Source organism: Mirounga angustirostris, unplaced genomic scaffold (genome assembly GCF_029215605.1).
Source record: "Mirounga angustirostris isolate CCGP_5_RB_7025 unplaced genomic scaffold, mMirAng1.0.hap1 SCAF_6, whole genome shotgun sequence".
Taxonomy (NCBI): domain Eukaryota; kingdom Metazoa; phylum Chordata; class Mammalia; order Carnivora; family Phocidae; genus Mirounga; species Mirounga angustirostris.
The window spans coordinates 126871928-126898182 of NW_026991714.1; the positions used below are offsets into that span (position 1 = coordinate 126871928).

The 26255-nt window shown below is 40.0% G+C and overlaps 2 protein-coding genes and 1 non-coding gene across 10 annotated transcripts in view; all 3 read right to left on the reverse strand.

Moving 5' to 3' along the window:
* Positions 1-13282, reverse strand: part of CHUK (component of inhibitor of nuclear factor kappa B kinase complex) — a 46193-nt gene extending 32911 nt beyond the window's left edge. For 3 of the 4 annotated variants that reach the window (XR_010412548.1, XM_045878611.2, XM_045878610.2), the window contains exons 1-9: positions 13102-13282; positions 7028-7122; positions 4628-4742; positions 3863-3932; positions 2895-2983; positions 1658-1747; positions 1389-1513; positions 1092-1199; positions 376-511 (exon numbers count right to left, since the gene is read on the reverse strand). Coding sequence is in view for 3 of the 4 variants with exons in the window: in XM_045878611.2 (XP_045734567.1) it covers positions 376-511; positions 1092-1199; positions 1389-1513; positions 1658-1747; positions 2895-2983; positions 3863-3932; positions 4628-4742; positions 7028-7122; positions 13102-13206 (933 nt within the window). In the remaining variant the exon portion in view is untranslated. Of the gene's footprint in view, positions 1-375; positions 512-1091; positions 1200-1388; positions 1514-1657; positions 1748-2894; positions 2984-3862; positions 3933-4627; positions 4743-6957; positions 7123-13101 lie in introns of those variants that run through there. The other variant, XM_045878613.3, reaches the window with a different exon arrangement.
* A 2401-nt stretch (positions 13283-15683) lies between these two features.
* The window catches only part of CWF19L1 (CWF19 like cell cycle control factor 1), a 28347-nt gene continuing 17775 nt past the window's right edge, over positions 15684-26255 (reverse strand). For 4 of the 5 annotated variants that reach the window (XM_045878615.2, XM_045878616.3, XM_054508339.2 and 1 more), the window contains 5 exons: positions 25479-25558; positions 21159-21368; positions 20213-20332; positions 19658-19755; positions 15684-16098 (listed from right to left, as the gene is read on the reverse strand). In XM_045878615.2, coding sequence (XP_045734571.1) covers positions 15954-16098; positions 19658-19755; positions 20213-20332; positions 21159-21368; positions 25479-25558 — 653 coding nt within the window. In that variant the 3' untranslated portion in view covers positions 15684-15953. Of the gene's footprint in view, positions 16099-19657; positions 19756-20212; positions 20333-21101; positions 21369-25478; positions 25559-26255 lie in introns of those variants that run through there. The other variant, XM_064595165.1, reaches the window with a different exon arrangement.
* LOC123847276 (small nucleolar RNA SNORA12) lies at positions 20531-20678 on the reverse strand. Its single transcript, XR_006791514.1, has one exon. It is a non-coding gene; the product is annotated as a small nucleolar RNA SNORA12 (small nucleolar RNA).

Here is a 26255-nt window from a genome sequence, read left to right on the forward strand (position 1 = left end):
TTCAGAAGATGAGATGGATAGTTCATGCTGCATGGACTACAGGATGGGGAGGAAGTATAGAGTCATGAAAGTCAGGCAAGAAATTTCCTCACCAAACAAATCCAGTATGATTACACCCAAATGAATGAGGTCTAATGGCACCAATCCGAGGAAGAGGAAAATCCAAAAGATGTTTCATAAAAGCAATCAACAAAGACCACTTAGAAGTAAAACTGAGAAGGCTTACTAAAGACATAAAAACACATCAGCTCCAAGAATATAATTTTCTTTTCAAATAAGCATCAGAAAAGATTATTAAAATGTTTATGCTTATTTTCCAAATAAATTTGTTAACTTCAATGCAAGTCTTATGAAGTAGACTACATTCAAACTAACCTTCAAATTCAGAATGTGATCCATTAATACAAAACATCTTGGCTGCTTCAAAGTAAGATCAACAGGTCCTCCTCTTTGCTGAGGATCCCAATTCAGCATCAACTGAAGCCAGTTTTCCATGGGTTCTACTATTAAACTAGAAAGCATACAAAAAATAGGGTGAAAATCATTATGTTCCAGTTTTCCTTTAGTATTGTGAAAAAAGGTAATTTTGTAAGTTGTCCATGTCCTTTCTCATTACTCAGCTGTATCCTTTTGTATCTTACTTTCAAGTAATTCATAAAATGATAGGGGACAAACTTTTTTCCATAAAAAGCAACCCAAAACCTACATATGTAAGTACTGGCAACTTCAACAGATGAGTCCGGTTCCATTTTCCAAGGAACCCATTTATTTCAGTATCCCAAGAATCTTCTTATAGCAGGAGTTCTTATTTCTACTAGACCTGTGCTGTCCAATATGGTAGCCTCTAGTCACAAGTGGCTATTTGCATTTACACTTAATGAAAATTAAATAAAATTTAAAATTGAGTTTTTCTGTCACATTACAACCTTTCAGGTGCTCAATAGTCTCATGGGGCCATCACAGATATAAAACTTTTTCATCATCACAGAAAGTTTCACTGCACAGTCCTACTTGAAACAGACAACAACTCTACAGTTCTTTTGTAACCCTAAAGAAACTGAGGTGAACTTCCTCAACTAAAATATACTTACCTACAAAGGCTATTTGGTTGAGGTAAATGGCTACTAAACCGAACTTCTCCTGTCATCTCTTCACATGCAAATATACACTTTGGATCCTTCTTCTTAATCTTCTCATGCCTATAAAACAAGCTACCTTGTTGACAACTGATTCTCACAAACACTAAGATTTTTTGTCATTTAACTTTATTCAATTATGTGCTTAAAAGGCAATTATACCATATGAAGGGGTATGGAAGGAAAAAAAAAGCAGGTAACTGAGTATTTCCATTCCCATCAAGCACACCAAAGTTCTCTTCCTTTTCTTACCAGGTAAATGGCTGCAGATGATGCAAAAAAGGCCTATATCCAGCAATACATTCAAATACCATGGTCCCAAAGCTCCAATAATCAACAGTGGCTGTGTAAGGTTTATTCTCAAAGAGTTCTGGGGCCTTAAAAAGAAAAAACAAAATGCTTTAAACATCAACACTACAAGAGAAAAGCTACTTTATTTTTGAACTACTATATTCATGACCTTCAGAAAAAAGAACATGAATCCTGTACACTTAAATTCAAAGAAACAATCCATGTCTCACCAGATACTGCAGTGTTCCCACAAAAGATGTACAAAGACTTCCTTGATCAACATCTTTGGCATATCCCAGATCAATTATTTTATGCATAATCTGCAATACAATAAGTATTAAATGACTGAGAAATTTGAAAAGGAAAGGCAACAATGTCCTTATAAGGCTCTGGAGAGCGTGGTGGGGAAAAGCTTGGGCTCTGGACTATCACAAATGTATTTCAAGCCTGAGCTCCACCGCTTATGTGACCCTGATCAAGTTACTTAACTTCTCTCAGTTTCCTAAATAATGGTATTACTAACAATCCTTACTTCACAGAATTATTATTAGGATCAATGAAATAATGAAAGAAAAGAATTCAACACAGTACCTGATACATGGTAAAAAAATGTTTAAAAATTAAGTATAGATTAATTTTTATTTTGGTATATTCAGAATAAGCTTGATCCATTAAACCAGAAGGGAAAGGTAAGGATGATTCCAAACTTGAAAAAGCATCATACCACGGAGTGAGTCTAACTTCAAGAATATCCTGAAGTCTTTGGATACAAAAAAAGCAGCAACAGTTGGTGCCAAGCATACATGAAAGGCTCCTAAGAAAAGAGGCACCATCAAGGTTTCATCACCTCCAACTGACCACCATCATCGCTAACTAAAGACCACACAATCTAATTCAAGGTTCAGACTCTTGGCTTTACATCTTTATTGGACTGGAACCTGAGTGCTAGTCACAAGAAAACTGTTCAAATTATTCTGATAAATACAAGTATTCCAGGAGTCAGTGCATAATTTCTCATTCTCCTCAAGATGATTCATTTAAGAATCTGAGAAATCAAGGTTTTAAATTTTACTTAAATATAGAACTTAGGACTTTTGGGGAGGAGAATGAGTTTGTTCTTCCTTAAATAAGAAACATAGTTAAGTAAACATACTTAACTAAATCCAGGATGTGTGCATGTGTTGGATGTGCTTTGTAAGGGATTAACAAATTATTTTTACTCACTGCCTATTACCTCTACTAGATATTTTATTAGAAAACAGAAGTGAGCAAGATAGGCACAGTTCCTTCTCTAATGGGAGCCACTGTGTTAGCAGAGGAGACAATTAAACACAAAACCACAGTTCAGTGTAATGAGGGCAGGGATAGAAAAAGTACAAAATGCTATGGAAAGACAACAGACTTCAAAGACTACACCAGGGAGACTGTATTCAATTGGCATGTAACACTTCTTCAGGTTTCACCTACCTTTCCACCAACATCCTGAAGAACTATGTTTTCAGGTTTTAGATCACGATGTATAATTTTGTTTTCATGCAAATATCGGATCCCAGACCCTAAATAAAGTTTAAAATGTATTTTAAGGTAACAGAAATACTGAATTAAAAATAAATTCATCTTACATTTTGTACAGATCTACTCTGACATTCAAACTTTTTTTTCTAAGTTTTGTTTATTTAAGTAATCTCTACACCCAATGTGAGGTTTGAACTCACAACCCCAAAATCAAGCATCACATGTCCCTCTGACTAAGCCAGCTAGCCACCCCTCCGATGCTCATATTTATATGGGCCATCATAACTATATGATTAATGATATTATACCAGTTAAGATTCTCTCCACAGAATATCCAGTTAACATTAAAAAAATACTCCAGAATTACATATATCCCTCTAGTTTTCCCTTCCACCTAAATCATCTAGATTTTCAACTAGACTTGACCTCCATGACCTAGGAAAAGCAGCAAAATCAAAATATATAGGGAAACATATTCTTGGCTTCTGACCTTCTTCCAAGGACCTAAGTGCAGATAATTTTAGGGATCTTTCAGGAGTAATTCTTTAAAAAGAGATTTCATCCTAAGAGTTGACTTGAGGACCGATAACCATGAGATGCAATGCCACTGGTAAATAAAATTACTATGTTAGGCAGAGAGGGATGGAGAGTAAAATTGAATAAGGTCATTTTACACCATTTTTTGTCAGCAACTGGAACATCTATTAGTAAAAAATGGATTCCTAGCAAAAAAACAATAAAATATCCTAGTTTTAGCATCAACAGCAACAGTTAAATTTTTCTGATAATTTCTTATAGATGGTAAAAGTGTATGCTTTGTATAGTACATCAAAAATTCTCAATTCCCAAGTAGTATATAAATCCTTTTATAAACCAAAGGGGCATTAAATTATGATGGTATTTTCAAATTGATTACATACCGATATCACTCAGTAAAGAAAGTATCTGGCTTTCTTTAAGTCCACAGCAATTTTCTGGTTTGTTGAGTAACTAAAGGAAAAAAAAAAAAAAGAAGTCTAAGAATGTATACTGCCAATACTGCTGGGCAGTAGTAGCAACACATCAATCCCTATACACTATGAGAAAATAAGTCACAATTAAGAAAATGTAAGAAGGGAAAAATTACAAAAGCATACTGAAGACAAATTAATTTCATGACAAGACTTATGCAAGTAAAGATAAAGAGGGAAAGTATGTGAAATTGAAAAAGATTGAAAAAAACCTCATATATTTAAAAATAGCCATACGACAGATTTAAAATGAGTAAGACCTGCAACAGAAAAAAAAAAAAACCCACACACATATACACACACACACAAACCCTCTTTTTTTTTTTTTTTAACACAACTTCTTTATAAACACCTTAGACATTGATATTTTGGTCTAACACAATCAATCCACTCCCATCCTGCAAACACTACCACCTACAAAAAAATGCATGTTCTCAATCAGGGGTTAGCAAATGTTCCCAGTAAAGGGCCACACAGTAAATACTTTAGGTTTTGCAGGCCACAGATCTCTGTCACAATTACTTAATTCTGATGTTGTAGTTAAAAAGCAGCCACAAAAATAGATAACAGGCCATAGTGTACTGACTTTTATTCTAGATTATCATATTAAATATGATTCAAGCGTTGCTAAGGTTCATGATTTACTATCTCATCATCTCAAAACATCCACACTACCTTTCGGAGATCTCCTCCAGAACAGTATTCCATTGCTAGAAGAGGCACATCATTAATTAAAAAATTCAATTCCTCAGGTACATCACAGGCCTTCACAACATTGGTGTGGTTCAACCTAACAAGAAGGGGAAAACATTATAATAAAATTTTTTTTCCCAATGAAAAGAAATTGGGTTTGAAATGGTAGTTAATTGGGCAGTGGAAGAAAGGCTGGCATTATTTATAATATTCTAATTTCTCCTTTGTATAATGAAGAATTAATAATTTTCAAAAATAAAATATAGATGGGGCACCTGGGTGGTTTGGTCAGTTAAGCATCCAACTCTTGATTTTGGCTCAGGTCATGATCTCAGATTGTAGGATCAAGCCCTGTGTTGGGCTCAGCAAAGAGTCTCCTTGGGATTCTCTCTTTCCCTCTCCCTCTGCCAACCCCCTCTAAAATAAATAAATAAATCTTTAAAGATAAATAAAATATAGAAAAAAATACTATCACAATCACTACTATTACATTTCTACGTGCCAAACAGTACCCACTTTACATACTTTAACTCATTTACTTGTCACAATAATCCTACTATAGGTAGATTTATTAATAGTCTCATCACACAGGAGAAAACTGAAGCACAAATTGGTTAAATAATATAGGATCACACAGCAAGGAGGTGGTCAAGTAAGGATTCAAATCTGGTAGTCTGGCTCCAAAGCCTTTATCATACTGGTTCTCCCACAATCACTTACAATGCCACCCATAGGTAATATATTAAAATGCTGGCATATTTCCTTCTAGCTTCAATCTGTACATAGATACATTTTTAAATAAATGTTAAATCTCACTATATATTGTTTTCTAACATCTTTTTTTTTTTAACTTAACAATATATCATCCCAGCCATCATCATCATCATCATCATCATCAATGCAACGGATCTCAAAATTGGAATAGATTACCAGGTCCTAGAGACCTAAGGAAACAGAATCTCCATGTGTAGGGCCTGAGAATTTATACTGTTAACAAGGTTTCCTGGTGATTCTGCCACATAGCCAAGTTTGAGTACTTTAATAGTGAACTGAGCAAAGACACTGGAGTGAGAAAGTACTTATTTCAAATCCAGACTCTATTAGCTACCAGTTGTATGACTCTATGAGTTTCAACTTCCTCATCTTAAAATAGGGATAATACCTAAAAACAGGGTTGCTGTGACAAGTAGAATTATTTGTAAAGCACTCAGTACACTACTTGTGCAGGTTTTAAAATATGCCCACTTCTCCCTTTAAGAACTTAATTCTTCTCCCACCCTTGAGCGTAGGCTGTACTTAGTGACTCATTTCTAATAAATAGAATGTGGTAGAAAAGATATTACTTCCGAGGAAAGATCATAAAAGATAATCAGCTTTCACTTTATTCTCTCTCCTCAGATCACTCACTTTGGGGAAAGCTAGCTACCATGTCATGAAAATATCCAAGCTTCCCTATGCAGAGGCCCATATGATGAGCAACTGATACCTCTAGCCAACAGCTATATAAATAAGCTTGGAAGTGGATACTCCAACCCCATTCAAGCCTTTGGATGACTGTAGTTCCACTCAACATTTTGGGGTGTCTCAGGAGGGATCTCCTGAGTCAGAATCACTAAACTAAGTCACTCCCCAAATTCCTAAACCACAGAAACTATGAGATACTAAATGTTTGTCAGGTTTTGGTTTTTTTTAAATTTATTTAAGTAATCTCTACACCCAATGTGGGACTTGAACTCATGACCCTGAGATCAAGAGTCACAGGCTCTTCTGACTGAGCCAGCCAGGGGCCCCCAAATGGTTGTTGTTTTAAGCCACTAAATTTTGGGGTAACTTTGTACGAAGCAATAGATATACTATTCAACAAAAATAGGTAAGAATAAAGAAATGAGAGTAGTGATTATATTTAACGAGAAAGTATAATGGATGAATATTGCCCAATATCCAGAAGAAAGATTCTGCCCACAGAAGAATTGAGTCTGATAATACCTACTGATTTTTTTTTTTTTAAGATTTTATTTATTTATTTGAGAGAAAGAGTGAGCATGAGTTGGGGGAGAGGGGCGGAGGAAGAAGCAGACTCCCACGGAGCAGGGAGCCCAACTCAGGGCTCGATCCCAGGACCCTGAGATCATGACCTGAGCCCAAGGCACCTGCTTAACCGACTGAGCCACCCAAGCACCCTTTTAGCTGATTTTTAAAACTAAACTTACTTAATCATAATGTGATGTTATTATTTGAGATAGAACATATACATTTGATGAGAAAGAAAAAAACACATTCCCCAAAAGATCCTGAAAAGAACAGATTCCTACCCTCCTTCCCTATGATGACGTCTGCCTGGGCTGCAGAGCTGGAGAAATAGAAGCCATCAAATACACTTACTTCTTCATGATCTGGATTTCATGGCACCACCGTTCTCTGTTTTTGGTACTTAGTTCTAGGCGACATGACTTAATTGCTATTTTGACATCAAGTTCCTGTCAAAATAGAAAATCAACAGAGAAAAATATATTAATTAGGTTCTTGGTAGATTTACTTGCTATCAAAGAAATGCCAACCTGGGGAAACAAAATACTTTAGCTTTACTAATTAAACAGATTTATCCACAGCTCTCTTGAGCCAATGCTTTTGCTAGGCAAACCATGAGACACTATTAAAGGAATGCTTCAAAACTGACCTTCACCCCAGCCTCCATAATATGAAAAACCCACCGTGAACATCACACCCAATGGAGAAAAACTGAGAGCTTTTCCCCAAGGTCAGGAACAAGACAAAGATGTCCACTCTCACCACTTTTATTCAACATAGTACTGGAAGTCCTAGCCACAGCAATCAGACCACAAAAAGAAATATAAAGCATCCAAATTAGTAAGGAAGAAGTAACATTTTCACTATTTGTAGATGACATGATACTATACACAGAAAACCCTAAAGATTCCACAAAAAAGGACCTTGAATAGCTAAAGTAATCTTGAAAAAAGAAAAATAAAACTGGAGATATCACAATTCCAGACTTCAAGTTATATTCAAAGCTGTGGTAATCAAAACAGTATAGTGGTACAAAACTAGACAAATAGATCAATAGAATAGAGAGCCCAGAAATAAACCCACAATTATATGCTCAATTAATCTATGACAAAGGAGGCAAGAATATGCAATGGGAAAAAGTCTCTTCAACAAATGGTGTTGGGAAAACTGGACAGTTACATGCAAAAGAATAAAACTGGACCAGCTTCTTACACCATACACAAAAATAAACTCAAAATGGATTAAAGACGGGGGCCAGAGTGCCTCAGTCAGTTAAGCATCCGGCTCTTGATTTCACCTCAGGTCATGATCTCAGAGTTGTAAGATGGAGCCCTGTGTTGGGCTCCAGGCTGGGCATGAAGCCTGTTTAAGATTCTCTCTCCTCCTCCCTCTGTCCTCCTCCCACCACCCTCCCTGCTGGCACATGTGCACGCTATATCAATCAATCAATCAATCAATCAATAAAAAATAATCAATCAATCAATAAAAAATAAAAATAGGATTCAAGACATAAATATGAGACCTGAAACCATAAAAATCCTAGAAGAGAACACAGGCAGTAATTTCTCTGACATCAGCCATAGCAACATTTTTCTAGATAGGTCTTCTGAGGAAAGGGAAATAAATGCAAAAATACACTATTGAGACTACATCAAAATAAAAAGCTTCTGCACAGCAAAAGAAACAATCAACAAAACTAAAAGGCAACCACTGAATGGGAGAAGATATTTGCAAATGACATATCTGGTAAAGGGTTAGTATCCAAAATATGTAAAAACTGATATAATTCAACACCCAAAAAACAAATAATCCAACTAAATGGACAGAAGAAAGGAATAGACAGTTCCCCAAAGAAGATAAACAGATGGGCAACAGATACATGAAAAGATGCTCATCATCACTCATCATCAGGGAAATGCAAACCAAAACTACAATGAGATATCTCACACCTGTTAGAATGGCTAAAATTAAAAAACACAAGAAACAGCAAGTGTTGGTGAGGATGTGGAGAAAAACCTCATGCACTGTTGGTGGGAATATAAACTGGTGCAGCCACTGTGGAAAACAGTATAGAGGTACCTTGAAAAGTTAAAAATAGAACTACCCTATGATGAAATAATTGCACTACTGTGTATTTACCCAAAAACTACAAAAACAATAATTCAAAGGGATACAGGCACCCCTATGTTTACTGCAGCTTTATTTACAATAGCCAAATTATGGAAGCAGGCCAAATGTCTATCAATAGATGAATGGATAAAGAAGATGTAGCACAGGGGCGCCTGGGTGGCTCAGTCGTTAAGCGTCTGCCTTTGGCTCAGGTCATGATCCCAGGGTCCTGGGATCGAGCCCCACGTCAGGCTCCCTGCTCAGCGGGAAGCCTGCTTCTTCCTCTCCCACTCCCCCTGCTTGTGTGCCCTCTCTTGCTGTGTCTCTCTCTGTCATATAAATAAATAAAATCTTAAAAAAAAAAAAAAGATGTAGTATAAAATGGAATATTATTCAGCCATAAAAAGGAATGAAATCTTGCCATTTGCAACAACATGGATGGAGCTAGAAAACATAATCTAAATGAAATAAATCAGAGAAAGACAAATACCACATGATTTCACTCGTATGTAGAATTTAAGAAACAAAATAAGCAAAGAAAGAGAGAGACAGACAACCAAGAAACAGACTCTTAATTACAGTGAACAAACTGATAGTTACCAGAAGGGGGGTAGGTTGCGGGATGGGTGAAATAAGTGATGGGGATTAAAGAGTCCACTTATAATAATGAGTACTGAGTAATGAACAAAATTGTTGAATCGCTATATTGCACATCTGAAACTTATATAACACTGTATGTTTACTGGAATTAAAATAAAAAGCAATAAAAAAAAGAAAAAAAGAGAGAGGGAAAAAATCTTGACAGGTCAAATGCCCAAGAAGATCAGACAATTTTTTTTCTCTCAGAGGAAAAACAATAAAAGACCTCTTGTACTAACATACTTAGAGCTGAGATTTCCTGTCTCCCCAACAAACCCCTTTTTGAGCTTAGTCAAGACAGCTAACAAGGGCCCCAGCCGTCAGCATAACCAGAATGAAGGTGATAATTTAGGGTTACCTGGCCTCAGGAGCAAGAAATAGTTTCAATATAACCAAGCTTAACAAAAAAAAACCTCCAAAATTTGTTCCTAATCTTTACATTTCAAATGACATTTAAAAAAATCCTAACAATGGCTATATTTCTATTTCTATATCTATAAAATGAACTTAATAGCTCTTGCCTATGACTAGTAATTTAGCCAATTCTGACTGAAATTAAACCCCACCTGATGCACATTACAGGAAACAGACCTCATCACATTCTGGCAACAGTAAAATGCAGCCCAGGAACAGCAGTCAGGACCAAACAGGAAGAAAAAAAAAATACAGTATATAGATGAGGAAGCAAGACATTAACTTGTATGGGATATTCTAAATGGGGGCAGAGGGATGGTGAAGGGAAGAAGCTAGAGATAAGACAGGCTATGTACAGAGAAAGAAAAAAGGAAGTAGGATACACTACAATCTAGCTTAAATACAGTCCTCATTCCCTTCAACCTTTCTTTTGTTTTGAGCAGGTACCTGGCTGTAGCTAGGTCCCACGTAAACTTTTACCACCATGGAGACAATTAAGTATAACCACGAACAACATTAAGCCCTAAAACCTGGGAATATTTCAGAGACAGATAGTGGCTATTGTTGCACAACAATGTGAATGTACTTAATGCTACAGAACTGTAAACTTAAAAATGGTAAATGTTATCTATTTTACCACAATAAAAAAATTGGAAAATACGAAGTTAGTTTCTTTACTAAAGTACTTCTCAGAGCTTTTAATATGCTAATGTGGATTATGACTCTCCAAGTGAAACAATATTTTATACAGCATTTACCCAATGTATTTGACCACAGTATTCTTTTTTCAAAGTATTTCACACGATTAATTTTCCCAAACACACTTTGAGAAGTGCTACCCTATTCCCTAGGAAGAATTCTTTGGTTATTTTTGCCAAGCTTCCATATTACTTTATAAATACCTTTGTTATATAGGTTACCACACTGTACTTAAAGTGTTTCTGTGTCTGCCTCTCCCACTAGACTTGAAATCTCCGTGAGGGCAGAAAATACTATTTTTATTGACTTGGGTACCATCAGCACCCAGCATAATAATCAGATAAATAAACTATCTCACATCCTTTTCTCTTCCTCACTGTGATTTAAGAGACGTAGATAAAATACTGGGACATGGTTTCCACCAAAACACAAAGATCTTGAAAGCTGTTAAAGGCAAATACGAAGTCAGGCTTAGAAAAGTAATGATGCTGTTTCCAAGTCTTAGGACAGAGTATTTCTTTTCTTTTCACTACAGGCCCAGTTATCAAATGTCCCAATTTGCGGGAAGAGCCAGTCTAGACACCTGGAAAGTTCTCGAGAGATTTCTAACATTCTAGAAGAACCCAAATCTCTTCCATTTAAAAGATAATGAATTCCAGAGAGTAGAGACTGAAAGTAGAAGGGTGGTTGCGGGGGGGGGGGGGGGGGAATGGGGAGTTATCAGGAGTTATCATTTAATGATTTCAGTTTGGTAAGATGAAAAAGTTCTAGAAATAGATGGTGGTAATGGTTGCACACCAATGTGAATGTACTTAATGCCATGTACTGTACACTTAAAAATGGTTAAAATGGTAAACTTTATATATATCTTACTACAATTTTTTTTTTAAAGTGATGCGTTGATCTATCTCCAGTCAGGGACCAAGAAAAGCAGTCACAAAAGCAGGCTAACAAGCGTATTTTTTCTTATGACCAGGCTGATGGGCAGGCTTTGAAAACAAGGCCATAGGCAACATACCACTGGAAGTACTTGGCTCCCTCTTTTCTCTTTGAGTGCCTTATGTCCTCTCTGATGATCAGAATTATTAAATTTACTACTTGTCTAGCTGTCAAAGCACTCAATGCCTTAGTCCTTCACCTCCCATTCTCCCTCTCTCCAAGATGTCCTCCTATGCTCTATCTAGAAAGCTGCTTCACAAAATTTCCTCAGTTCCAGCAGTGACATTTGTCATTGTGACTGCCACAGAAACATGCCTATTCCTCCCAAGCATACTCCCATGTCCCCTACCTCCCACCCTATATTATGGGCTCTCTATCCATACCCCTAATTCCTTAAGACAGCAAATCTTGAATTCATTTTTCCATTCACAGGTCAATTGCAAGCATTTTAATAATATTTTAACTGCTCATCTTCCCCATGTTTTTCACTCAGTTTCATCTTTTACAAAACAATCTTCCAAAGACACCACTTTTATCTTGACACTTCCTTTTTTAAGGCCAATTAATAATGGTAAAGATGATGACAACAGCAACAATACAGGAGCAGCAGGAGTTAACATTTGAGGGTTTAACTTACGACAGGTACTGTACTTAGCTTTACACATATTATCTTATTTAACTCTCAAACAGACCCATGATGTATAATAATTACTTTAACTATTTTACAGATGACAAAACAAAATCTGCAAGGATTATTAGTCAAGGATGTATACCTCTAAAAGGTCTGTGAATGTCCTTCAGGAGAGCATGACCCCCCTTCAAATGGCAATGCATAAGGTGGTGGGGATGTGCAACTGTGCATTTTGCCGGGAAAAGGGTTCATAGCTTTTATTGGTATATTGAAAGATGCGTATCTCAAACATGATTATTAACTGCTGGTAAATGGTTAAACATTTTCAATTAAATTAAAGCAAAATTCCTGAGTCTGAAGTTAGCTGTCTTCACCGACTAGAACACCTCACACCCAATCTACTTCCTTCCCTTAGGAAGCCATGATCATCTCACCAGCTGATCCTTACACTGTTCCCTACCCAAAACGCATCCCCAAATCTGAAGCCTACCCGATGCCTCCAAAAGCTCAACTGTGGACCCATGAAACCTTCCGTGTCTATTCCAGCCCCTACAGGTATCACACAGCCTCCAAGCACACACATGAACACACACATTCCAACAGTCAACCCCCTTCTTCAGTCCCATTTTCTCACCCATTCATGCTCGCAATACACACTTTAATGTGCATCTGCCTCGCACACCCCGACACACTCTACATTCGGAGACACATACGCAGTGTCACACTCTAAACAGTCTGTCATATCTTGGCATTCATACCAGAAGTTCCCCCTAAGAGCTCTATCTCACACACACTGACCCAGGACCTCGGATACAGCCTCGGACTCAGTTACCAGACTCACAGGCACAGTATCTCACATTCACTCATTTACACAGGCTTACTGGCCCACACTACTGCGCAAAGTCTCACCGACAGTCTCTCACGTACTGACAGTCGCTGTGTTCCACAGACGCTCTGACAAACACCCACCGCCGCTCCCTCTCGCGCCCCACCTCACCCGATGCTGATACAGGCAGACGTTCCCAAAGCCGCCGGTGCCCAGCCGCTCCCGCATCTCCCAGGGCCCGCCCGCGCCCGGCCGCAGCCCCGGGGGCCGCTCCATGGGGCGGGAGGGCAAGCGGCCTCAGGTTCCGCCACTGTTCCCAGGCCGGTTCCGGGCCGCCGAGGCTCGCGCGTCGTTCTTCTCGCGAGATGTATGCGTCACTTCCGGTAACCGCCACATGAAAAGCCCTGCCCCAGCTTCTCCCCCGGGGCATACAGGAGTCCAGCCAGCGAAAGGATCGGGAAGAGTGGAGCTCGCCTTCAGTTCGCCAAGTCCCCCGGGCATTTTCCTGGCTGAGAGAACCCACATATGTTTTCCCAGGCTTCCAAAACTATAACCTCTCCATTCAAGTCATTTTCTAAACTTCACATCGTCTCCACCCCGTCTCCATTTCACCTTTCTTCCGACCTCTGCCATCTATCCTCCAACCCCACCACCCGCTGAACTGGCACTGGCAAAAGCCACCAATGATTCAAATATTGCGGAATCGAAAAACTGGAAAGACTCCTGCGCTAACAGGTCTACTGATGCATTAAATTTTACAGTCTTTTTTTTTAATGGTTAATCATCTTCCATAAAGTCAGGCTCAGCTCTTCTTTTGCTTGACTTCTTGTACACCTGTTCCAGGATTTCCCCTGTAATCACAAACGACTCAAGGATGTGACGCTGTTGCGAAGTAAAGAATATTCCTCCTGATTTCGGGAGCTTTCCCCTAAATGCCTCACGGAGCTTGCAGTCCAGTGGTCTTCCATTTATGGGTTTGCCAGTGCAGTAGTTCCTCATTGCGGGAATTGTTTCTGATGTGTGATGCAGGGCTGCAGATGCAAGCTTCAGGAATGCTGTTGCTGCAACAAGAAGTGCTTCCCAGTGGCGGATAGCCTTAGCATGGAAGAACCAGCTTTCCATTTTCACTTTGAGTTGGTCATATGCCTCAGCCTCACAGAACTTGGGGATGTAGTCGGTCACTCTGGGTGTAAAAATCACTGTGGCGTCCAATATTCTGAAGAAATGTATCAGTTGCATTAGTGGTCATTTGAAACCCCTTTGAGATGATGTGCGCTTGGACCATCGTTTGCACAGCCCCACCTGTGGTGATCTCAGTACTTAAATTCCAACTAACACTTTGTGACCCACAAACAGATGTAACATGCTGAGATGCCTAAAGGTGGATACAGCACGTGCACCACAGCAGTGTTGCTGACTGTTCTGAAAGCACTGAACTGGCTTCTGGCAGAGTACACGGGTCTATTGATTGAGAATCCCTGAATGGTGCAACCAGAATGTTGAACACTGCATGTACAAGCCATGTCATGGTGTTGGGCCTCAGTAATGTGTGGTAGCAGATTCTGGATTCCCACATGTGCTTAGTTGCCATGGAGCTGGAGTTGGAGGTGATGGCAAATGGTACCTCCCAAACACATCTGTAAGAGTTGGGCCGACTGCACTGATGATTGCGGTACTGATTGCCCCTAACAGTATAAAGCCCTTTGTCTGCTAGGTGTACTGCATAGCCTATCACCAGAGTGTGTCTGAGCTCCGCGGATGGGGGGTGGGCAAATTCTTGTAACACTCACTTGGAAGAGCTAAGGAGCGATGCTGAGGACCTAAGGATACTGATGAGTGGGCTGACCCTAAAGTGGCCATCTTTGCAGGAACCAGGTTGTTTCTCATAGTTCAGTCTTTGAACATCCCCATTCTCGGGGATGCTGCTTAGCTTGTTTTTAAATTCTGGGATGGTCAACCTTAGGCTTCACGATCTTCAAGTTTGAGAGTCTGTTTTTTCATGTATAAAATGGAGGCAATAAATACCTCAATAGACATTTTGTGAGAATTAAGTGAAACATTGTCTGGGCCATAAGTGCCCAATCTAAAGGAACAATTATTTTTCTTTTGGCTTCCAAGATACAGCATTCTCCTGTGATCTCTCCCTCTCTCTTTTCCATGTACTTGTGGATCACTCTATTTCCAAGGACTCCTTAAATATTGATACTTAGGTATTCATCTTCAGCCTAGGACTGTATTCATCCTATCTTATTTTCATAATTTCAGCTATGGCCTACACCCTGATGATCCCCAAAGCACTATCACCAACCCAGGTCTCCATGAGTTTACAACTACCCAACAGCATACTGCAACTATCCTAAGCAGAACTCATCTTCCTTCTCTTAAAATCTGCCCCTTCTCTTCCCAATTAGACTGTAAACTCTGGGATAACGGGGACCATGTTGGGACATGGGCCATATTCCTGGAGTCTAGAAAAATGCCTGGCACATAGGAGTTAAGTATTTGCTAAAGGGCTGAAAGAGCTCTTTTATATCAACAAGATGAATGCTATAAGAGAAAAATGGCAAAGGCCTTAGGTCCCTTTTCTACCCTAGATTGTTCAGGGAGAAGGCACCTGTGAGATCCTGGAATAACAGCTGGGTCTAAAGCCCTGGACCCTATTACACACATACACACACACATTCACACATACACACCACTTCATTTAATGGTACAGGTAACATGAACATAAGATACTTCCCAACCATGGAAAAGCATTTGGATTTTGATAGTTTAATGTTTTTGAAAATGTTGATTAACATATGCTGTACTTGGAGCTGGACGACAGACATGCTTATTTTAACAGGATTTTCATCCTAGAAATATTTTCAAAAAATACTCAATCTTAGGCCTCTTGCTGCAAGCAGGTTCCATGGGAATGCACAAAAAAGAGGCAGAAAAACAGTCCCCATGGGAGACTGTAGTTCCTTTAAAAAAGCAGGCTACTACTTCCTGTCAAGTTCATAAAGTGCCTTTCCCTTTGCTTAGTCATCCAGAGTGAAGTCAAAGGGCTCAAAGTCTTTCCGGAAGCGGCGAGCCAGCATCTCTTCCTCTTCCTTGCTGACCTGACAGTGCCTCCAGTCAGACTTGTCAGGAATATTAAGGATGGCTTCACTGGCCAGTACCTCCCTGCAGAAAAAAAGTGTGAACAATATCAGCCTGAAGCCCCCTCTTCTCTCTATTCCTCTACAGCTAAAGAGCCCCTCTCAGCATCCCCCAAAGAAGGTATGCAGATTCCTCTGATTTTATTCATACTATTTTCTCTTGCCCAGAAGGCCATCTCTGCCATTCTATCAAAATCATATTCAAGTTAAGTGACCAGCTCAGGTCCCACCTCTTTCTTAAACCTTCAAACCCTATTTATTTCTGTCTCTTGAACAAGCTGGAACATTACTGATACTTATAAAAGCAGCACTGACACAGTACAAAGACTGGGCCCTGGTGTTAGATCAGAGGCTGGGGGCACCTGGGTGGCTCAGTTGGTTAAGCGTCCAACTCTTGGTTTTGGCTCAGGTCATACTCTCAGGGTTGTGCGATCAAACCCTGGTCAGTCTCCACACTCAGCGGGGAGTCTGCTCGAGATTCTCTCTCCCCCTCTCCCTTGCCCCTCCCCCCGCCCATGCACGTGAGCACGCTCTCTCTAAAATGAATAAAACCTTTTTTTTTTTTTAAAGATTTTTTTTTAAGGATTTTATTTATTTGACAGAGAGAGAGAGCACAAGTAGGCAGAACAGCAGGGAGAGGGAGAGGAAGAAGCAGGCTCTCCACCGAGCAGGGAGACTGACGTGGGGCTCGATCCCAGGACCCTGGGATCATGACCTGAGCCGAAGGCAGCCGCTTAACCAACTGAGCCACCCAGGCGCCCCGAATAAAACCTTTTTAAAAAGATAGAAGAGGTTTAATTCCATTCCTAGTTCAACCACTTGCTGTCTCTGACTTGAATATTACTTCATCCCTGAGTCTTGATTTCCTCACCTATGAAATGCAGTAGGGTTTTGTGAGGTAGCAAGATAACACAATCCAAGCCCCAAACCAGCTATACACGTCTTGTCTTAAACTCTAGTTTTGTCATCCCCATTAGACCATGACTTTGCTGAGGGTATCATGCAGATCACGCCTAGTATCACATACCACTGACTCTCTGCCTCTCCTAGAGGACTCAGGCCTGCACAGGCGCAACCGCACAGGCTCAATGTCAGCAGAACAACCTACCTTGGCTCTCAGGACTAAAGAATACATCCTGACACACTTACATACAGGCTACCTTCTGTCACTGCTGTACATTTTTACTTATTTTTACACTCATTTTGATATATTAGAACTAACTCGGGGGCGCCTGGGGGGCCCAGTCGTTAAGCGTCTGCCTTCGGCTCAGGTCATGATCCCAGGGCCCTGGGATCGAGCCCCGCGTCAGGCTCTCTGCTCGGGGGGGAGCCTGCTTCTCCCTCTCCCTCTGCAGTTCCCCCTGCTTGTGCTCTCTGTCTCTCTCTCTGTCAAATGAATAAATAAAATCTTAAAAAAAAAAAAAAGAAAGAACTCTAGTTGGGACATCTGGGTGGCTCAGTCAGTAGAGCACGTGACTCTTGATCTCAGGGTTGTGAGTTCGAGCCTCACATTGATGGCAGAGATTACTTAAAAAAATAAAATCTTTTTTTTTTTAAAGAAAGAACTCTATTTGTGTATCTATATGATTCATTTTCCACTTTGAACTGCAATAAATACAAGAGTTGAAAACAAATCACATGAGTTTTCTAAAAGTCACAGGATCTGAGCTCAAGTTCTAGCTCCCTGGTCAAGCCTTGAGCCTACTTCTTCATCTATGAAATGAAGACAGAACCATCTTTCTTGTACAGTGGGGAAAAAATATATTTTCAAGTATTTTGTTAACTATAAAATGTTATGTAATTGTATATTAGTATTTTGAAAAACAGTCAACATTGAAAATACAAAAGACTATCATGAGCACAAAATCATTCAGAGAACCTCACCTGTGGGCTTATATGCCTGTGTCTATCTGCAATTATGTGCCTACATCATCAGTGTCTGCATCTGCATCTGTTGCTAAGGCAACAACAAAAAGATAATGTGAGATGTTTGAAGTCCCTAATCACACCTATTCTCTTAACTTATCAATCATCTTTTTTAAAATGTAGACAACCACATTTCCTGGACTTATATTCAATGGTAGCAATCTCTTGGAGGTTTCCCAAATTAGTCCAAGAAGGGTACAAAGTTGACTCAAAGTTTAGTTCTAACCAGGAAAAAAAAAACAACTGCAAATCAGATACCAGCATTAGATAATCTGTTCTGCACCTCTTCTACTGCCCTCCCTCCATACTCTATTTCCTCTTGCCAGCAACTTCCTATCTTCAGTCTGCCTATGATGACACTCCCTATATGGTTTTACAATCATGTTCTGTCTAATATAAGGAGCATAAATGAAGGCTCATCTAGGCCTTAGGACACTACACAACAATGAGGTTAAAAACCTCATGTTTTAGAGTTGAACATACCTGGGTTTGAATCTACTGTGTGTGCTCATGGACAAGCTACTTAACCCCTCTAGAGCCATGCCATCCACTTTAGGAGCCACTAGCCAGATCTAGATATTTAAATTTTAATCCTAATTAAAATTAAAAATTTAGTTCCTCAGTCATATTAGCTATATTTCAAGTGCTGAGGAGCCACATGTGGCTAGTGATTACTCTATAGGACAGTGCAGATTTATAGAACATTTCCAACATCATGGCAAGTTCTACTGGGCACAGCTCTGGAGCCTTAATTTCCACTGTGGTAAACTGGGATGACAGTACCTATCTTACAGAGTTGGGAAGATTAAATGAAGCGATGCATGTAAAGCTCTTGGCACAGTGCCTGCACAGAGCATATGCTCAATTAATGGTAGCACTTTATTCCTTTGGGCTAGAAGGCCCACACTCTAATATTTGCTCTCTAAATCTATCTCTCAGGCTCAATGTCAACCTTTTCTTGAAGCCTTTCACAAAGGAGAAATAAGCTCTCCCTCTTCTGAATTTTTTTTTTCTTTTTAAAGATTTTATTTATTTGACAAAGAGAGACACAGGGAGAGAGGGAACACAAGCAGGGGGAGTGGGAGAGAGAGAAGCAGGCTTCCTGCTGAGCAGGGAGCCCAATGCGGGGCTCGATCTCAAGACCCCGGGAAGATGACCTGAGCCAAAAGCAGACACTTTTTTTTTTTTTTAAAGATTTTATTTATTTATTCATGAGAGATAGAGAGAGAGAGAGGCAGAGGCAGAGGGAGAAGCAGGCTCCCCGCGAAGCAGGGAGCCCAATGCGGGACTCGATCCCAGGACCCTGGGATCATGACCTGAGCTGAAGGCAGACGCTTAACCGACTGAGCCACCCAGGCGTCCCTTTTTTTTTTTTTTTTAAAGACCGAAAGCAAACACTTAATGACTGAGCCACCCAGGCACCCCCCCTTTTCTGAATTTCTAAAGTCCACTATTCCTCAAAACTTTCTTATGATGCTTTTCACATTCTGCATTACATTACTGTCACATATGCAAATATCTGACTTGCCCTAAGACCATAGGTTCCTTGGGGCAAAGACTTTCCTACTTGGCTTTTTATTCAATTGTCTATGCAGCCCACTGATCTGTTCATAGTAGGCCTAGTGAAAACACATTTAAAATAAGAAAAATATACAAACCTTCCAAACTGTAAAGGAAAATTCTTTTTAATTCTATGGAAAAGCTTCTCTCCTGTGTCAAGTTCAACATAAAAATATGCTGCTCCTGGCTGTGCAATCTAAAGTAAACAGAGTTGTATGAGGACATATCATAATGCTTTAAAAATCTAAAACCTAGCTCATCTCTTATATAAACTTTTATTTGGCAAAGCATTCAGTCTAGAAGCACAAGAAAAAGAATGGGAGCAGTACAGATCCCAAGCCACTGAATGGAACACAGTTTAAAAAGCCAAACTACCAGATATTACAAAGATCCTCCCAGTGGCACCCATCCTTCGAAGTTCCTGCCTTAGGAAATTTCGCATTTTTTGCTCTTCCAGGAATGCACTGAGGCATTGCTGTAATGCCACCCTCATCATCTCCAAGATCCAATCAGTACCCCACGCTCTAGGTCCAAACTGTCCAGCTGCCTATTTAACATTTCGGAGCTGCCTTGATATTACCTCAGGCTCAACATGTCAGAAACCACGTTTTACTTCTCATCCTTTACTTTACATCCTTCCCCTCCTGTGTCACCTGCTTGACGTCAGCGTGCTCTGGGATTTCCAACAGCTCAATCTGCTGCTGCTCTGCCTGGGTAATGAAGGCATCTTTAATGTCATCTGTACTGCAGGAGCTGAGTGGCACAGGAATGACCTGGGGGGGGGGGGGAGGCAGACAGATAGAAGAAACTCTTTGTACAGGTCCCTGAGAGGTCATGCCTCCCGCACAGTGCCTGAGAAGTAGCAAATCCATCACAGGGGTGGAACATACCCCTCAGCAAAGATTCTCCTCAGGCCAGCCAGGCTTGTGTCAGCCTGTCTGTAAGGACTTAAACTTACGAGATAGCTTGCCACATGTGGGAGCCAATGCCTGATGCAGGAAAGGCTAGAGAGAGATCTCTCTGTCATCAAGCCCTTGCTGGCTCCTATGTAATATATGTGGCAGAGTCAGGCCCATTTGAAAATTTAACAAATGTGCCAGAAAGAAAACCACCACAACTACAAACCAATTATCCATAAACAATCCCCAAATTTCTGAGCTGAGAGCTCCATCAAGGCTCTGGGACTATTTCTCACCTCTAAGACTTCACTCATGCTGGTGGAATAATACCCACTCACATAAATACCCACTCTCTTCCACCCCTACCTAACAAGGGCCCAATCTTTCTTGAAACCTTCCTCAATGTACCCGTTTCTTTTCTAAACAAGGCACTTACTATCTGTGCTGGCCCATTCACACTGACCATGCACTTCCCTGTGAAATCTCTGGGATTTATCATCAGAGAATCTTTAACCTTTTAAATGAACATTAGTCAAACATTAATATGAAAATTTGTATTCACTATTTTAAATACTAAAATTTTAAATATTTAATTTTAGATTGGACTTATATATTGAACTCTTAATTGATGTTATTTAAATACCTGTCAATATCCAGGTCCCACCGGGTCCTTCCAAGTTCCTGGGTGGAGGCCACCTACCTGTAGCTGAAGGTGATGGCTCTTATAATTTCTCTCAAATAGAACACACCGTTTCCCCCGACTCTTAAAGAACCGCCTCAGTGTCGCCTTATACTTCTCCACCTCTTCTACCACCTCTGCTGAAAGCTCTACCACTGACTGGTAGTGGCCAATGGGTAGGACGAGGACATGGTCATCAGATAAGCCTCCTTTGGCCAGGGCAAGGTAGCACTATGGAGGAAGCACACAGAATCAAGACATCAATGCCATATGTATGATTCTTCAGGGAGAAAAGCCTATACAAAGAGTGACCATGAGGGTGTGGACAAAGTGCTCGAGAGGCTATCAACAGAAATTCTCCTACTTTAAAAAACCTGATTTTAGAGGTTATAACAAGAACCTGATAGAAGAATAAAATTAGATGCAACAAATCTCTATCCAGCTATCAAATGAACTGGGAGCAAATGAATGGCACACCATCAGGCTTTTGGCTTTGAATACACCAAAGCTGAAGGAGACAGGAACAGTAGTTGGTTTTTCCCTCCCAGGATCCAAACTTGAAAGCGATTTTTCAGTTGTTATTGCCTTCAGCCACAGAAAGATAACACTTGATTTCAAAATGACCACTTTCCCTATGATAACATCAAATTCCACATGCCCCCCCCTAAGTATACCCTCTGGACTCACAAAAAAGGCAAAGATGTCATGATTAGCATCCAGTGTCCCTACAGCCTTAAGCTGCTGCCTAACCTATACAAAATGAAAGCAAATAGATAACCTAAGGGGATGGAAGGAAGGAGAAACCTCAAACTCAGACACATCCAAAGAAGTAGGAAACTATGGCTCCCAACAGTGGATATCAGCAGCTAAGCAGCAATTAAAAATATTTCTGTCAAAACCAAAACATGCAAGACTGCTCTACACTCAGATATTCTTTGAAGGGAAAACACTATGAGTAGAGAAATGGCCAGTGACTATCACCATAGGCAAATGAAGGTACTACAGCTTTAGAAAAAGCAATCCAACATTTCCTTTTCGTGTCATGAGTTCAATGTTAAGACTGAAGGAATGAGTCATTTATCATTAACACTGAGACAATCCAACAGAATGACAGAAGAGGTATCTGAAACAATCTAAAGCATGACCATCCTTGATTTACTTGGCATAGAGGACAGAACACATCTACAAACTTAATCTTCCAGATGACAAGTCATCAAAGCCTCATAAGCACTAAAATATTTTCCTAGTTTCAACAATAATTATTTTGGATTGTATGGTTTTTTTTTTTAAGACTTTATTTATTTGAGAGAAAGAGAATGAGAGAGAGAGAACAAGAGTGAGGAGGGTCAGAGGGGAAGCAGATTCCCTGCTGAGCAGGGAGCCCGATGTGGGACTCGATCCTGGGACTCCAGGATCATGACCTGAGCCGAAGGCAGTCGCTTAACCAACTGAGCCACCCAGGCGCCCCTGGATTGTATGTTTTAAAAGATTACTCTTGAAGCCTGAGTCTTCTAACCTTTTCTTCATGTCAAAGGGTCACTGCTATAAACATCAGTTTTTATATTGTAATGTCCAGTAAAGCTACTGAAGGTTTCTAGTCCAGACTAAAGAGCACCCCCTCACCCCCAGTGCAGTACCTCCCAGTACTTGTGAACAGTTTCACACTTGCCCAGTCTCCTCCTTCCTTTCAACTTCTCATCTTTTGTTCTATACTTGAATTATCTCTAAAAATGTATAAATAATACCTGAATGAATGTTTCTCCCATAAGTAAAATGCATGGATTTTGCAACAATTATTTTGGACTCTTAGCAGCCTTTCCCTCCTTTTACCAGTTTGTGGCCATGGGCCATTAACACAGTTCCATGTATATCCCTGGAGGAAGGCATGGCAAAGACAGAGAAAGTCAAGACAAAAAAAAGTAGTGAGAGGAGATCAAGAGGAATGGTTGCAGGGAGGGGATTCTAAACCCTCTGCCAGATGCCCAAAGGTCCCAGAGATTCCTAAGAGGTTTCTACCAGACAAAGAACAACAGCTAAGTGTAGACTTGAATACTAGGTAGTCCTAAAAATTTCACGTGCCCTCCTACTTGGGGTGCTGGGCTGGGCTACAAACAAGACCAGAGATATTTTTTGCCCGTGTGGTTCAGGCCTAGATGAGAAAGAAACAGGTTTCTTTGATTATCCCCTAGTCTCATACCCTGGGCTAGATAACCCTGGGCAATTAAAAGGTGGATGGAAAGGAAAGGTCATTTCTCCCTGAGGCCTAGAGCAGCCCTGAGCTAAGTCACCTGTTCCAAATCTGTCTTCCCCTGTGTGCCATTTTGAACTATTGAAGGTTCCCCAACAGAAGGCAATCCAAAGCCTGCCTACCATACAAGCTGTGTGGGAGAGAAGAATAGCATAAACTAATCCAAAGAAGAAAACAAAGTCCAAGAGAGAATCCAAAAAGGGCATTCCTGTAAAACCAAAAACTTTTCAAGTTTGCTCTTCTTCCTACTGAAGAGTTCATCCATAGACTCCATGGCCTAATTAGGTCCCAGGCCTCGACCCAATAGTGCTCCCCCTAGGGACAGGAGTGTGCCAATAATCAAGACATAAAATTTAAATGTAGAAGACTGGGACTCTTTAGTCTGAAACTATAAAGGTAGAGAGGGATGTGACTTAAAAAGGGTACAATGATGAAACTGAGACTCTGGTCAGTCTATAGGAGGCCACAATAAAGGGTCTTCAGATTGTGAGGATAAGCTGAGGAAATGCTCACCCTCAGAAACCAAAATTAGAATAAATCAATGAAAAAGAGAAGAAAGTATCTATTTGCAGAAGCACTACACACTGAGAAATGGTCTATAAAATATTTCCATCAAAAGCCATGGGAAACAGCCAATTCTAGTCACAGGTGACTAGGGTGCAACTGTAATCCTGAAAATCAAGCTTTCTTCATTCTAAGTGAATGAAAAAGAAGGATAATGGTCTATACAGATGCCAGGAAAATGAGGGTCAAAGACCAGTATTATTCAATACCTAAACAAGTCCCGCCCAAGGAAAAATATCTGGAGAAGTCTGAAATGGGACAACTTTACTGTGAGACACATAATTCATCAGTTTTCCACAGCCTGAATAAAATCATCCTCAGGATCATCCAGTTCTTTGATTCAGTGCTTACCAGGCAACCCTTTAATTATTATCTTGGGTTCCCAGTTACCCACACTAAGAATGTAGATATGGGTACTCCTGTCTTGGGATGCTATATTCTCTATTACTAGGCAAAACTGAGAATTAATCACTTTAGTCTCTTATATAATTACTTAGTATGAATCTATTCCCAGGGTTAAATAATTATAGATAAAAATTAATAAACTCAGGTTTCTAAATCTGAAGATAGAAAAAAAGAATATCAACAGTTTTCACCCAAAATGAGTATATAGGCAACAGAGGACTCCCTTTTTAGGACAAAGAAAATCCTTTTTTAAATACTGAGTAATTAATGAAAGCAACTCATCACCTCTAATTTGTATGGACCAAAAAAGGTCAAAAAGTGTATGAAGGCATCACCCTAGGAGATACACTTATTTGTCAGAGAGGGAGGAAGGGAGGGGGCACTGTGGCACAACAAAACCACAGGAGAATTAAAATAATTAAAAACACAGACAATAACAAATGTGGGAAATGTCGGAAAACAGGAACCCTCATACATTGTTGGTGGGGATGTAAGATGATATAGCCATTTTGGAAAATAGTTTGGCAGCTTCTTAAAAAATTAAATATAAATTTACCAGCAATTCCATTCCTAGGTATCTATCCAAAAGAAATGAGAACATATGTCCACGCAAAGACATGCATGCAAAGGTTCGTAGCAGCATTATTCCTAATAGCCATAAAGTGGAAACAACCCAAAAGCCCAACAACTGATAAATATACAGAATATATAAAAAGGACAATAAAAAGGAATGTAGGACTGATACATGCTACAACATGAATGAGCCTCAAGAATATTATGCTGAATAAAAAAAGCCATACACAAAGACCACATATTGTATGACTCCATTTATATGAAATGTGCAGAAAAGGCAAACCTATGGAGACAGAAAGTAGACTAGTGGTTGCCTGGGGCTGAGGATGGGAATGGGGATTTACCGTAAATGGGCACCAGTGAAGGACATATTCTAAAACTGTGCTATGTGATGGTTGCACAACTTGGTAAGCTGACTACAAACTGGTGAATTGTACACTTTATTAAAGTGGGTAGATTTTATGAAATGTAAATTATGACTTTATTAAATCAATGAAAGACAAACAAATAAGGGTGTCCTTCTCTGTAAAAGGTCCACGGAAGTAACTCACATGTGTGCCGATGTTGACCACCAGATGCTTTTCCACTTCAGGGCTGGCAAGGCAAAACCAGCAGGGTCCTGGAGGCTGAGCTTTAGACGGAAGAAAGCAGATGTTACTATGGTCCAAGCACTCCAGCATATATATAATCACCCTATAGAACTCAGCCTTATCTGATCTTCATGCATCGAAAAGACTGGTATACAGCACTGCCACAAAGGGTTGGCCCTGCTGTGCTTCCACTGTGTCCCCCCACTCCCCATCACCACTATCAATGAAACGGACCACTATGAGAAAAGCTCTGAATTTGCAACCAATTCATAGGTGGATAACCACAAGGGGATGACCACATACTGACTAAAGTAGCATCGAACTGGCAACGAGCTGCAATGGAAGAACACTGAACTGGATGTCAAGAGTCCCAATTCTAGCCCCAGCTTTGCCACGAGCCAGCCAGAGGACTCTGGGTAATAAGTTTACCCCACCAAGGTCCACTTCTTCAACTTTGAAACATAGCACAAAGGGGTGGAGAACGTGGATTTCAATGAAATAACCTTACAATCCTTTTTACCAGTTTGATTATTCTATGATTTTATGAACCTCATTGGTTTTGTAGGCTCTTTACTTCATATGTTTTACAGATGTGAGGGAAGGAAAGGAGCTTTCTCCATAGTTCTTTCAGGAATAGCCTCAGATACCCTCAAAATCAGGCCATCTCAGTATTATTTTATTTTTGGTCTTAATGACCCATTGTACAGTTTTCCTTTTCCAGAAGAGGCTCCCTTAGCA